Here is a 12660-nt window from a genome sequence, read left to right on the forward strand (position 1 = left end):
AAGATCTTTTATGCAGTCACTTAAAAGATCAGACTTAGCATCATTTTAAAGTTATATCCAAAAGATGCCAACTCCGATGATAGGTAAAAGCAGACAAAAAGCCGGCGAGTGGAGTACTGTATAATGTGGAAAAAGATGAAGTTGCTCTTTTTGGAGCATAGAACAAAAAAAAAGTATTATTTGAATGGAGGAAAATCTTCAGAAAGCTGCAACACAAAGTGACTTGCGGGTACTTGTTCGTGAAACACAGAAAGCTATCGCACAGCTGTAGCAGCTGATCAGGAAGGCCAGTAAAATGTTGCCCCTTATTCCGAGAGGGTTGGAGGGTAAGAGTAGGGAAGTCTTACTGCAACTGTAGAAGGTGCTGGTGAGACCACAACTGGAGCACCTTAAGCAGTTGTGTCCCCTTATTTAAGGAAAGCAAAACTAGGGAGCACATTTTAACGTTTTATAAAGGACATGATTTTACATAGAGAGTGGTGGGTGTGAGCTGTCAGAGGAACTGTTGGATGCAAGTACAGTTACAATATTTGGATAAGCACATAAATAGGAAAAGTTTGGAAGGATATGCGCCAACCAAAGACAGGTGGGACTAGTTTAGTTTGGGAACATGGTTGGCTTGGACAAGTTGGACCGAAGAGTCTGTTTCCATGTTGTATGACTCTATGAAAGACATTATTTCATTGCAGGTGGTTCAAGGAAGATCCACTAGGATGATCCTCGGTATGAAGGGATTGTCTTAGGAGCAAAAGCTAAACAGGTTGGGCCTCTATTCACTGGCGTTTAGAAGAATGAGAGCAGATCTAATTGAAACATATAGGATTTTTCAGGGGCTTGACAGGATAAATGCTGAGAGGATTCCCCTTTTGGTAAAGTCTAAGACCAGAGGGCATAGTCTCAGAGTAAAGGCCCACTGAGTTAAGGCTGGGCTGAGGAGGAATTTCTTCTCTCAGAGGGTTGAGAGTCTTTCAACTCCTTGCCACAGAGAGCTGTGGGAGCAGAGTCCTTCAAGCTGAGATAGATAGATTCTTCATCAGGATGGGGAAATCAAAGGTTACAGGGAAAGGGGAGGAAAGTGGACGTGTGGAATGAACCTATTGAATAGTGAAGCAGACTTCAGGGGCTGACTGGCCTTACCTGTTCCTATTTCTGATGGTGTGATGGTGTTTCTTTATGTGTTCAAGTAACTGGAGTGGGACTAGAATTCATGATCTTCTAACCTTGAGGCAAGAGTGTTTGGAGCCGATGGCTGATAGCTCATTCCCATTGGACCAGCCTCCACTGTGGGAGATACAGCCACACAAGCCAAATCTTTTAAACTGCAGATCAATGCACTTGGCTTGTGAATTTAGCCATTATCAATTGTGTCTTCACTCTGTGTGCCTTTGTGATTGGTCTTTCATTGGAGGGAGAGATTGGCAGCCCCTGTTTTCAGAGAGCCTGTGTTTGTCCATCTCCACCGGCTCTGAAGAGTGAAAAACAAACAGAGACACATAGTTCAAAGCACAGTGCACAATGCAGCCGTTTGAAAGGGGAGGTTACCCATGAACAACATCCTTTGTCTGAGAAGGATGACAGTGAACACTAAAGCGATGGTAGGGTGAGCAACCAACAAGCACCAAACCCACAGCTCAGACAACCGATACAGTCATCACTTTCAGACAAGGCCCAGTCTTTATCCGGACATCCAGCTGCACTTAGCATCCCACTTCACTTCACAGACATTAAATAAACAAATTAAACATTTCTTTTTTGTTCTAACTAATTGGCACAAGTAAGATATCTAGAAAGCCTGTTTTAACAATTCCGATTACACAGGATCTGCGTTACATTGCAAAGTTTTTTAAGTTGGTCACTTCTGTTTCGCTAAATCCAAAATGATTTAAGTCATAAATCTTTAACGAGCTCTGAAACATACTGATTACTCATCGAAGGTTGAGATGGCTAGAGTTTTCGGATAAAATTATCACTGATCGCCGCTGTTTTAAAAACTCTCATGAGTTTCTAGAGAATGGATACCGTTTAAGGTTCCTTAAAAAGAGGGGGACACACGCACTGCAGTCACCCCATCCAATTCATGTGCACACAATCTGTCGGTCTGGTAGATTTCAACTAGAAATATCTAAATCTACTGCAACCAATCATCTTATCCACATCACAACATTAATAAACAACAACTTGCATTTGTGTAGCATCTTCTACGCAACAAAGTACTCCAAGGTCACCCACCGGTGTTAAATCCAATGTTGAGTTAAAGAGGCATTGAGTATAGGAGTTGTGAGGTCATGTTGCAGCTGTATAAGACATTAGTTTGACTACTTTTGGAATACTGTGTTCAATTCTAATCTCTCTGCTATAGGAAGGATGTTGTGAAACTTGAAAGGGTTCAGAAAAGGTTTATGAGGAGGTTGCCAGGGTTGGAGGGTTATCGCTATAGGGAGGGGCTGAACAGACTTGGGGCTGTTTTCTCTGGAGCACCGGAGGCTGACAGGTGACTTTATAGAGGTTTATTAAATCATGAGGGGCATGGATAGCGTAAATAGTCAAGGTCTTTTGCCTGGGGTAAGGGAGTCCAAAACTAGTACATATAGGATTAAGGCAAGAGTGGAAGATTTAAAATGGACCTAAGGGGAAACCTTTTCACACAGAGGGTGGTGCAGGTATAGAATGAGCTATGAGGAAGTGATGTAGGCCAGTACAATTTGAATATCTAAAGGCATCTCAATGAGTATATGAATGGGAAGAGTTTAGAGGGACATGAGTTAAATGCTGGCAAGGGTGACTAGATTAATGTAGAATATCTGGTTGGCATGGACGAGTTGGACCAAAGGATCCATTCCTGCATTGTACATCTCTATGACTCTATGGCAGTTATGAGAATAGGTGTGTAAAAATGAGATCAAAGTGATATGTTTAAAGGAGGATCCCAAATGATGGAGAGATGCAGAGGCATTTAGTGAGGGTGTTCCAAAGTTTAGGACCTCGATGACTGAAGTCACAAGCACACCCTCAGTTGATGAAGCAAAGCAAGTTGGGTAAAGGCCAGAGTTAGAGGGTTACAGAGATCTTAGAAGATTGTAGGGCTGGCAAGTGTCCCAGAGATAGGAAGAAGTGAGACAATGGGGGATTTGAACTCAAGGATGAGAACTTTCAAAATTTAGGCTCTGGTGGACTGCAAGCCAATGTGGATTAACTAGAACAGAAGTGATAGTGGAGGGGACTTGGACAAGTTAGGATATGGGTTAATGCATTTTCCACAGATAATTATTTCTGAGTATCACGTGTTCCTACAGACCTGCTGAACTTCTTGTCATACCAATAGAATAGAATAGAATAGAAATTAATTGTAGTGGCTAATCCTGAGCTTTATGACAGAGGTGAGGCAGCCCTTTCTCTCTCACAGGTCTGTGGAACTCCCTTCCTGAAAAGGCAGAGGGAGCCGATCCTTTGAACATTTTTCAGCAGGATGGTTGCGTTGCAACAGGGTGAAAGATTCTCAGGGATAGTTTTAAAAATTCATTCACAGGATGTGGGCATCACAGGACAAAGCCAGAAATTATAGCCCATCCCGAGCTGGCCTGGGGAGGGAGGGTGGTGGCCAGCTGCCTTCTTGAACCACTGCAGTGCGTCTGCTGTGGGTTGACCCACAACGCTCTTAGGGAGGGAATCCAGGATTTTGACCCAGCGATAGTGGAGGAGTGGCAATATATTTCCAAATCAGGATGGTGAGTGGCTAGGAGGGGAACTTGCAGATACACGGTGGTGTTTCCATGTACCTGCTGCCCTTGTCCTTCGAGATGGTTGCTGGTTTGGAAGGTGCTGTCTAAAGATTTTGGGTGAGTTCTGCAGTGTATCTTGTATAGACTGCTGCTACTGTGTAGTGGCAATTGAGGGAGTGAATGTTTGGGAATGTAGTACCAATCTAGCAAGCTGCTTTGGCATGGATGGTGCCAAGCTTCCCAATAGTAAGTTTGAATGTTTGAGGACTCTGGGTTTATACTCGATGGGGTTTAGAAGGATGAGGGGGGGGATCTAGTTGAAACATACAGAATACTGAATGGCCTGGACGAGTGGATGTTGGGAAGATGGTTCCATTGGTAGGAGAGACTCAGACCTGAGGGCACAGCCTTAGAGTAAAGGGAAGACCCTTTAGAATGGAGATGAGGAGAAACTTCTTCAGGCAGAGAGTGGTGAACCTATGGAATTCATTGCCACTGAAGGCTGTGGAGACCAGGTAATTACTTATATATAGGACAGAGATAGATAGGTTTTTGAGTATCAAGGGCATCAAGGGTTATGGGGAGAAGGCTGGAAAATGGGGTTGAGAAACTTATCAGCCATGATTGAATGGCAGAGCAGACTCAATGGGCTGAATGGCCTAATTTCTGCTCTTATGTCTTATGGTCTTACCCTTCAAAACTAGTTCATTAACTGTGAAACACTCTGGAACATCCTAAGGTCATGCAAAGTGCTATATCAATGCATGTGCTTCAAACGGATCTCTGACATAACCCACTGTACACTGACAGGACAAAGGCCCACATCCTATCCTTTGCCCAGTAATCTTCTGTTCTCTGCTGGATGAAGGGTGAGCTGACTGGGAGTGGCCAGGATGATGGCAGAGCTTTGGCTGACTTGGCATTAAAGGGAGAACTGGGCAATGCCAAAGTAGATGGCCCAGAGCCTGAGTATGACCACACACAAACTCACAAGATGGATCTGGTGGCTGAAGATGGCTGGTAGAGCAAAATGAAGCTGATCCTCCAAAGTCTTGTTGAGCACAACGATTCAAAGTTATAATTGCTCCCCGACCAACACCTCGTCAATGGGCTCTGCCACTGCTGCCATGCCATTTAAGGGAGGCGCCAAGCAACATGGTTATCGCATGTAGAGGGGATAGGGCAGGGTATGGGACGAATGAAATTTAGAGAGCCAGAAATCTCCAGGTAGCAGCTTTCCTGAGGTGTTTTGGTCAGAATTCCCTATTTTCCGACAGCCAAGAACATCACATCGAATGATCAGAGAAAACAAGACCATAAAACCAACTCCCCCACTTTTCCCAAGCAGTTTGGTCAACACTAAATATAAATATTTGTATAGCAACTCTCCCTCTTGGCCTGCTCCCAGACACTGTGGATATTAAGACAGAGCCTGCTCCCAGACATTGCTGATATTCAGACTCATTCGCACTGACGTTTAGAGCACTGAACATATGAGCAGCCAGCCCCGATCATTCCCGGCTAACTTCATATTTCTGAGAACTTTTCATCAGCCTATTGACACTCCAGCACAGTTCTGAGGGAATGCTCGACTATCAGAAGTGCTGTCTTTTGGGTGAGATGTAAACTTTCGGGTGAGTGTAACCTTTCCTGTGGTATTATTTCCCCTGTGTCCTGGTCAATTATTTATTTGCTAAAGCAGCTAGTCTATTATTACCCCATAGCTGTTTGTAGGGGCTTGTTTACATAAACTGGCTCCAGGAAGGACGCCAAATTCACTCTTTCTTTATTTCTCTTATCTTTACTTTTTCCTCTTATTGTAAAATCCTCTGTTGAACTCTCAATTTAAACAGTTTCCAGCTTTTACATAGAACAGTACAGCACAGGAACAGGCCCTTCGGCCCACAATGTTGTGCCGAACATGACGGCAAATTAAACTAATCCCTTCTGCCTGCGCTGGGTCCATACCCCTCCATTCTTGCATATTCATGTGCTGATCTACAAGTCCCTTAAATGTCCTTAACGTTACCTGCTCCTGCCACCACTCCTAGCAATGAATTCCAGACTCCTACCACTCTCTGTGTAAAAGAACTTGCCCCTCACATCTCCTTTGAACGTTCCCCCTCTCACCTTAAATGCAGCCCCCTAGAATTAGACATTTCAGCTCTGGACTATGTCAACTCTTTTGACACAGACCAGGAGCAAACTACTGCAGATATTGGAATCTGTACTAAAAACAAAAAAAATGCTGGAAATTACAGCATCCATGGAGAGAGAGCAAATTAATGATTCGAGTCTAGGTGATTCTTTTAACTAGAGCTGTCTCTCGCCGCCAGTGCACACTGCAGTCAAAGTGGATGCTTAGTAATGGACAAAAGTCACTTTGCTTCCTGATTTTGTTTGGGGATTTGGTTTGTGTATGTTGGGTGTACTTTGTGGTGCAGTGTGCAGTGATCCTACCTCTGAGCCAGACTCTCTAGGTTCGAGTTCCAGCCCAGCACTTGGAGGCCAAAGTAGGTGCTTTCCAAATGCAACCAAAGAGGCTGAGAGCCAACCTGCAAATCTTTCCAATAGGAAGCAGTAATAGCAAGAGCAATTCTTGGTCAACCATACAATGGGAATTATGTGGGATCCTCTCCCATCACAATCCTTGCATCCAGATTACAACACGCAGGTAAAAGCACATTGCTACAACAACTTGGATTCCTACAACACACCACCTCCATCTGGTTTGTTAGCTGCTGCCAATCCTTGACCTTGCATCAACCTCATGATCTGCTTTGACAGCCCTTGAAGGCGGTTTGGAACATTATCACCCCAACGTGAGTTCAAATCCCACCACTGGCAATATACAAGGACAGACTGCTGCCACCCACTGTAATACAAGCAAAAGTGCTAATTTGAAAGTTCAGTCCTGCCACTTGCAAGTTTATTTTCTGTCACTCTGGTCTATTTGAGTCATAAATCGGTTAATCGATCTGTCATGGTTGCGCCCTGCCATTTGTTTGTAAAGCACTTTGGGGTGCCCGAGTGTCACAGAAGGTGCTACACAAATGTGATGCAACGCTATAAGGTACAGGACTTGGAGCAGACCACACAGCCCATTGTGTATGGTCCACAATTCACTGAGATCATATTTGATCCTTGATCTCTGAACTCTGTTTTTCTGCCTGATCCCTGCGGCCTGCAATTCCTTAGAGACCAAAAATCCATCTCAGCCTTGAATGCACTCAATGACTGAAAGTTCAGGTTCCCCTGGGGAGAAAATTCCAAAAGTGTTTCGTTCTTTCATTCTACAGTCCTTAATAAATCCACAATATAGTCGGTTCTGATAATAACATGATAGTTCTGTTCTCATGTTATCTCACATTATAAGAAAATTGCACATTGGCCACGCTATTAAGACTGATGGGCCCAGAATTGCATTATAGCCAATACAGGTCAGGAAAGTTTGCATACTGCAAATAACAGTCTAAATTCTTCAATTGTATTAAAGCCTATTCGCATCGAAGACACACATGTTACGGCAGAACCAACTGTATTTAATATGGATACAAAATATATTATCCAGTTTTCCAGCTGTACATAGAATCATCGAATCCCTACAGTGTGGAAGCAGGCTGTCCAACCCATCAAGTCCACATCAACCATCTGAAGAGCCTCCCACCCAGACCCACCCCCACCTCAGTTTCTCATGAGTCACCCATCCAGCCTGCACGTCCCTGGATACTATGGGCAATTTAGCATGGCCAATTCACCTAACCTGCACATCTTTGGACTGTGGGAGGAAACAAGAGGAAACCCACACGCAGACACAGGGAGAATGTGCAAACTCCATGCAGACAGTGGTTCGAGGGTGGAAATTGAACCCAGGTCCCTGGTGCTGTGAGGCAGCAGTGCTAACCACTGAGCCACCATGAGCAAGAATATTTTGATTGTCCTCAATGTAGTCAGTTAAACTGTCCAATGTATATGACAAGAGGAAAATAAATACATTTTCTTAATACTTACAGCTTGTTGAGGACAGTTGGCTGTGGTCTGATCTGAAATGGAAGCAGTGATAGTTTTAGTGCTTCACATCGATCATTTGAAAGCTCGAGACTATTAACATGACTGAAAGTCACTTACTGGAAAATGAGTCAACACATACTAATGGAAGGGGCATGGTCCCATTCTACTGGGTTGTTAAATTGCAGGACAACAGATGGTGGTGGGCCGTTGAAATCATGCAACAAGCTATAGCAGGATATTATTAAGTTGGAGAGGGTTCAGAGGAGATTTACTAGGGTGTCACTGGGGATGAAAGGTTTGAGATATAAAGAAAGGCTGGATAGGCTGGGACTTCTTTCACTGCAGTTTAGGAGGTTGAGAGGCAACCTTATAGGAGTTCATAAATAATGAGGGGTATAAATAGAGTTAATAGCAGTTGCCTTTTCCCAAAGATGAGGGATTTCAAGACTAGGAGACACATCTTTAAGGTGAGAGGAGAGAGATTTAAAAAAGACATGAAGGATAAATATTTTACACAGAGAGTGGTTTGTGTTTGGAATGAACTTCCAGAAGAAGTGGTGGGTGCAGGTACAATTATAACATTTAAGACATTTGGATAAGTGTATGAGTGGGAAAAGTTTGGAGGGATGCGGGCCAGGAGCAGGCAGGTGGGACTAGTTTAATTTAGGGTTATGGTCGGCATGGACTGGTTGGACCAAAGGGTGTGCTTCCATGCTGGATGACTCTATGGCCTATGATTCTGCAAGTACCAAGCCTGGTAGTGAGAACGGCACTACCTGTGAGATCTTTATGCAAGCACAGACTCTCTGTACCACTGCATGCTGCTCTCTAAGCAACTGCAGAGTGGTAGGGACTGTCACATACCTCCTTCTGGAATGTGCCTTTGCAAAGGAAGTCTGCAGAGCGATGCAGTGGTTGTTTGGTGTGCTCCGTAATGCGGGACTCTGTGCTGTACGGTCTGTTCCCCAGGACACATGCAGAGACAAACATCAACTGTGCCTGGAGGACCATCGACTTGGTGAAAGATGCTTTTTGGTTTGCCTGAAACTTGTTGATCTTCCAGTGTAAAGAGTTGACCTGCATGTTGCAGACTGGCACATTCCAAAGTCCAGGCCTATGTGCTGAGGGACGCACTAAAGCTTGAGGCAGCTGCTACCAAGGCGCAGTGGGGAACAACCACTATTTGAGGTCATTCTGCTAAAACATAACGAGGGTCTATTCAGTTATCAGACCCTCCCGGTACCTCAGATAAATGCCTACAGGTTAATTGTACAGATAGAGAAAGCCAAACCACAATGTTTGTTTTTTCCTCTGTAAGTGAAGATGGAGGACAGGAAAAAATGGTGGCTGTAAGAGCTGCTCCTTTTATGAGGTATTTTAGGTGTTGGAGGTGACTTCCTCGAATCCCAGGAGCACCAATTCCTGTTTTACAAGCTGTTGCATTGTTTTGGAACTTTGGGGAAAAAAGATCAAAACAACAGCACTTTAAAAAGGAGGAAGACAAACAAAAGGCAGACAATTGTCAATAGACAGTAGGTGCAGGAGTAGGCCATTCTGCCCTTCGAGCCTGCACCTGATCATCCTTAATCAGTATCCTGTTCCTGCCTTATCTCCATAACCCTTGATTCCACTATCCTTGAGAGCTCTATCCAACTCTTTCTTAAATGAATCCAGAGACTGGGCCTCCACTGCCCTCTGGGTCAGAGCATTCCACACAGCCACCACTCTCTGGGTGAAGACATTTCTCCTCATCTCTGTCCTAAATGGTCTACCCCGTATTTTTAAGCTGTGTCCTCTGGTTCGGCACTCACCCATCAGCGGAAACATGTTTCCTGCCTCCAGAGTGTCCAATCCTTTAATAATCTTATATGTCTCAATCAGATCCCCTCTCAGTCTTCTAAACTCAAGGGTATACAAGCCCAGTCGCTCCAGTCTTTCAGCGTAAGGTAGTCTCGCCATTCCAGGAATTGACCTCGTGAACCTACGCTGCACTCCCTCAATAGCCAGAATGTTTTTCCTCAAATTTGGAGACCAGAACTGCACACAGTACTCCAGGTGCGGTCTCTCCAGGGCCCTGTACAGCTGCAGAAGAATCTCTTTGCTTCTATACTCAATCCCTCTTGTTTTGAAGGCCAGCATACTATTAGCCTTCTTCACTACCTGCTGTAGCTGCATGCTTACCTTCACTGACTGGTGTACAAGAACACCCAGATCTCTGTGTACTGCCCCTTTACCTAAATTGATTCCATTTCGGTAGTAATCTGCCTTCTTGTTCTTGCCACCAAAGTAGATAACCATACATTTATCCACATTAAACTGCATCTGCCATGCATCTGACCACTCACCTAACCTGTCCAGGTCACCCTGTAATCTCCTAACATCCTCCTCACATTTCACCCTGCCACCCAGCTTAGTATCATCTAATTTGCTAATGTTATTACTAATACCATCTTCTATATCATTAATATATATTGTAAAAAGCTGCAGTCCCAGCACTGAGCTCTGTGGGACCCCACTGATCACTGCCTGCCATTCCGAAATGGAGCCGTTTATCACTACTCTTTGTTTCCTATCAGCCAACCAACTTTCAATCCAAGTTAGTACTTTGCCCCCAATACCATGCACCCTAATTTTGCTCACTAACCTCCTATGTGGGACTTTATCAAAAGCTTTCTGAAAGTCCAGGTACACTACATCTACTGGATCTCCCTCATCCATCTTCAGAGTTACATCCTCAAAAAATTCCAGAAGATTAGTCAAGCATGATTTCCCCTTCATAAATCCATGCTGACTCTGACCTATCCTGTTACTACTATCCAGATGTGTCGTAATTTCATCCTTTATAATAGACTCCAGCATCTTTCCCACCACTGAGGTCAGACTAACTGGTCTATAATTTCTTGCTTTCTCTCTCCCACCTTTCTTAAAAAGTGATACAACATTAGCCACCCTCCAATCCACAGGAACTGATCCCGAACCTATCGAACTCTGGAAAATAATCACCAACGCATCCACGATTTCTCGAGCCACCTCCTTCAGTACCCTGGGATGTAGACCATCAGGCCCCGAGGACTTATCAACCTTCAGTCCCCTAACAGTCTCTCCAACACCAAATCCTGGCAAATATAAGTTCCCTTCAGTTCAGGTCCTTCAGCCACTGTTACCTCTGGGAGATTGCTTGTGTCTTCCCCAGTGAACACAGATCTGAAGTAACAGTTCAATTCTTCTGCCATTTCTTTGTTCCCCGTAATATATTCCCCTGTTTCTGTCTTCAAGGGCCCAATTTTAGTCTTAACCATTTTTTTGCCTTTCACATATCTAAAAAAGCTTTTACTATCCTCCTTTATATTTTTGGCCAGTTTACCTTCGGACCTCATTTTTTCTCTGCGTATTTCCTTCTTCGTAATCCTCTGTTGTTCTTTAAAAGCTTCCCAGTCCTCCGTTTCCCACTTATCTTTGCTATGTTATACTTTTTCTCTTTTAACTTTATATTTTTCTTAACTTCCCTTGTCAGCCACGGCCACCCATGCCTCCTCCTGGGATCTTTCTTCCTTTTTGCAATGAGCTGATCCTGCATCTTCTGTATTATACACAGAAATATCCGCCATTGTTCCTCCACTGTCATCCCTGCTAAGGTATTACACCATTGAACTTTGGCCAGCTCCTCCCTCATAGCTCCTTTATTCAACAGAAATATTGTCACTTCTGATTGTACCCTCTCCCTCTCAAATTGCAGATTGAAGCTTATTGTATTATGGTCACTACTTCCCAATGGCTCCTTCACTTCGAGGTCCCTGATCAATTCTGGTTCATTGCACAATACCAGTGAGCACATGGTCAGAGAAGGAGAGAGAGAAAGAAACCTACACTGCTAACTGACACGGCAGTGAATCTGCACAGTTACTGCCTTTGCTGTTTGAGTTCATGTATCGCTGGACATCGGAGTGCATCTAGGAAAAATGAACAAATAGCGGAATTCACAGCTGACCTTGGAGGAACCTGTGTGGGAGAGCTCACAGCACAGGAGCAGATAAGTGCATAGTTTTTAACATGTAACCTTGCTGTAAATCTACAGTAGTGAGTAGAGTGGGTTCTTTCTTGATTATATGTTTTATTGAGATCTGTTTCAAATAAATTTTAAAAATGTAAAATATAAGTACTAAGTTAGCCTAGAGCACTTTTTAGAGCAAAGAGATGGTGCTATTTTCTGGGTCTGTAGATTGTAAAGGAGCAAAGATGGCCTTTAGTAGAGTATTGTGCTCTTTCTGTTGGATGTGGGCATTTAGAGAGAGTTTTCATGTTACTGATGATTATGTCTGCAGGAAGGTAGAAGGGGTAGGCAGGTAGTGTAGGATTCTTCTGTGGCTATTCGTATTTCAAACAAGTTTACTGTTTTGGAAAATGTAGGGGGTGATGGACTCTCAGGGGAATGTAGCATGAACAGCCAAGTTTCTGGTATTGAGGCTGGCTGTAATGTAATGAGGGGTACATTGGGTTCTAAGCAATTGATTGTGATAGGGTACTCTCTAGTCAGACGCACAGACAGATGTTTCTGTGGCCAGTAGCGAAAAATCAGAATGGTGTGTTGCCTCCCTAGTGCCAGGATCAAGGATATCTCAGAGAGGGTGCAGAATGTTCCCAAAGGGGAGAGGGACCAGCAGGAGGTCATTGTACACATTGGAATCAATGACATAGGAAGGGAAAAGGATGAGATTCTGAAGGGAGAGAGTTAGGCAGGAATTTAAAAAGGAGGTCCTCAAGGGTAGTAATATCTGGAATACCCCTGGTGCTATGAGCTAGTGAGGGCAGGAATAGGAGGATAGAGCAGATGAATGCATGGCTGAGGAGCTGGTACAGGGGAGAAGGATTCACATTTTTGGATCATTGGAATCTCTTATGGGTAGAAGCGACCTCTACAAGAAGGACAGAT

At 44.0% G+C, this 12660-nt stretch overlaps 1 protein-coding gene across 2 annotated transcripts in view; it reads right to left on the reverse strand.

Annotated features, from left to right (window-relative positions):
• The window catches only part of LOC140486003 (protein FAM124A), a 41607-nt gene that overhangs the window by 21232 nt on the left and 7715 nt on the right, over positions 1-12660 (reverse strand). Inside the window, exon 2 of one of the 2 annotated variants that reach the window (XM_072584520.1) lies at positions 7731-7762. In XM_072584520.1, the coding sequence (XP_072440621.1) occupies positions 7731-7762 (32 nt within the window). Of the gene's footprint in view, positions 1-1137; positions 1460-7730; positions 7763-12660 lie in introns of those variants that run through there. The other variant, XM_072584522.1, reaches the window with a different exon arrangement.

The sequence above is a fragment of the Chiloscyllium punctatum genome, chromosome 15 (genome assembly GCF_047496795.1).
Source record: "Chiloscyllium punctatum isolate Juve2018m chromosome 15, sChiPun1.3, whole genome shotgun sequence".
NCBI classification, from domain to species: Eukaryota; Metazoa; Chordata; class Chondrichthyes; order Orectolobiformes; family Hemiscylliidae; genus Chiloscyllium; species Chiloscyllium punctatum.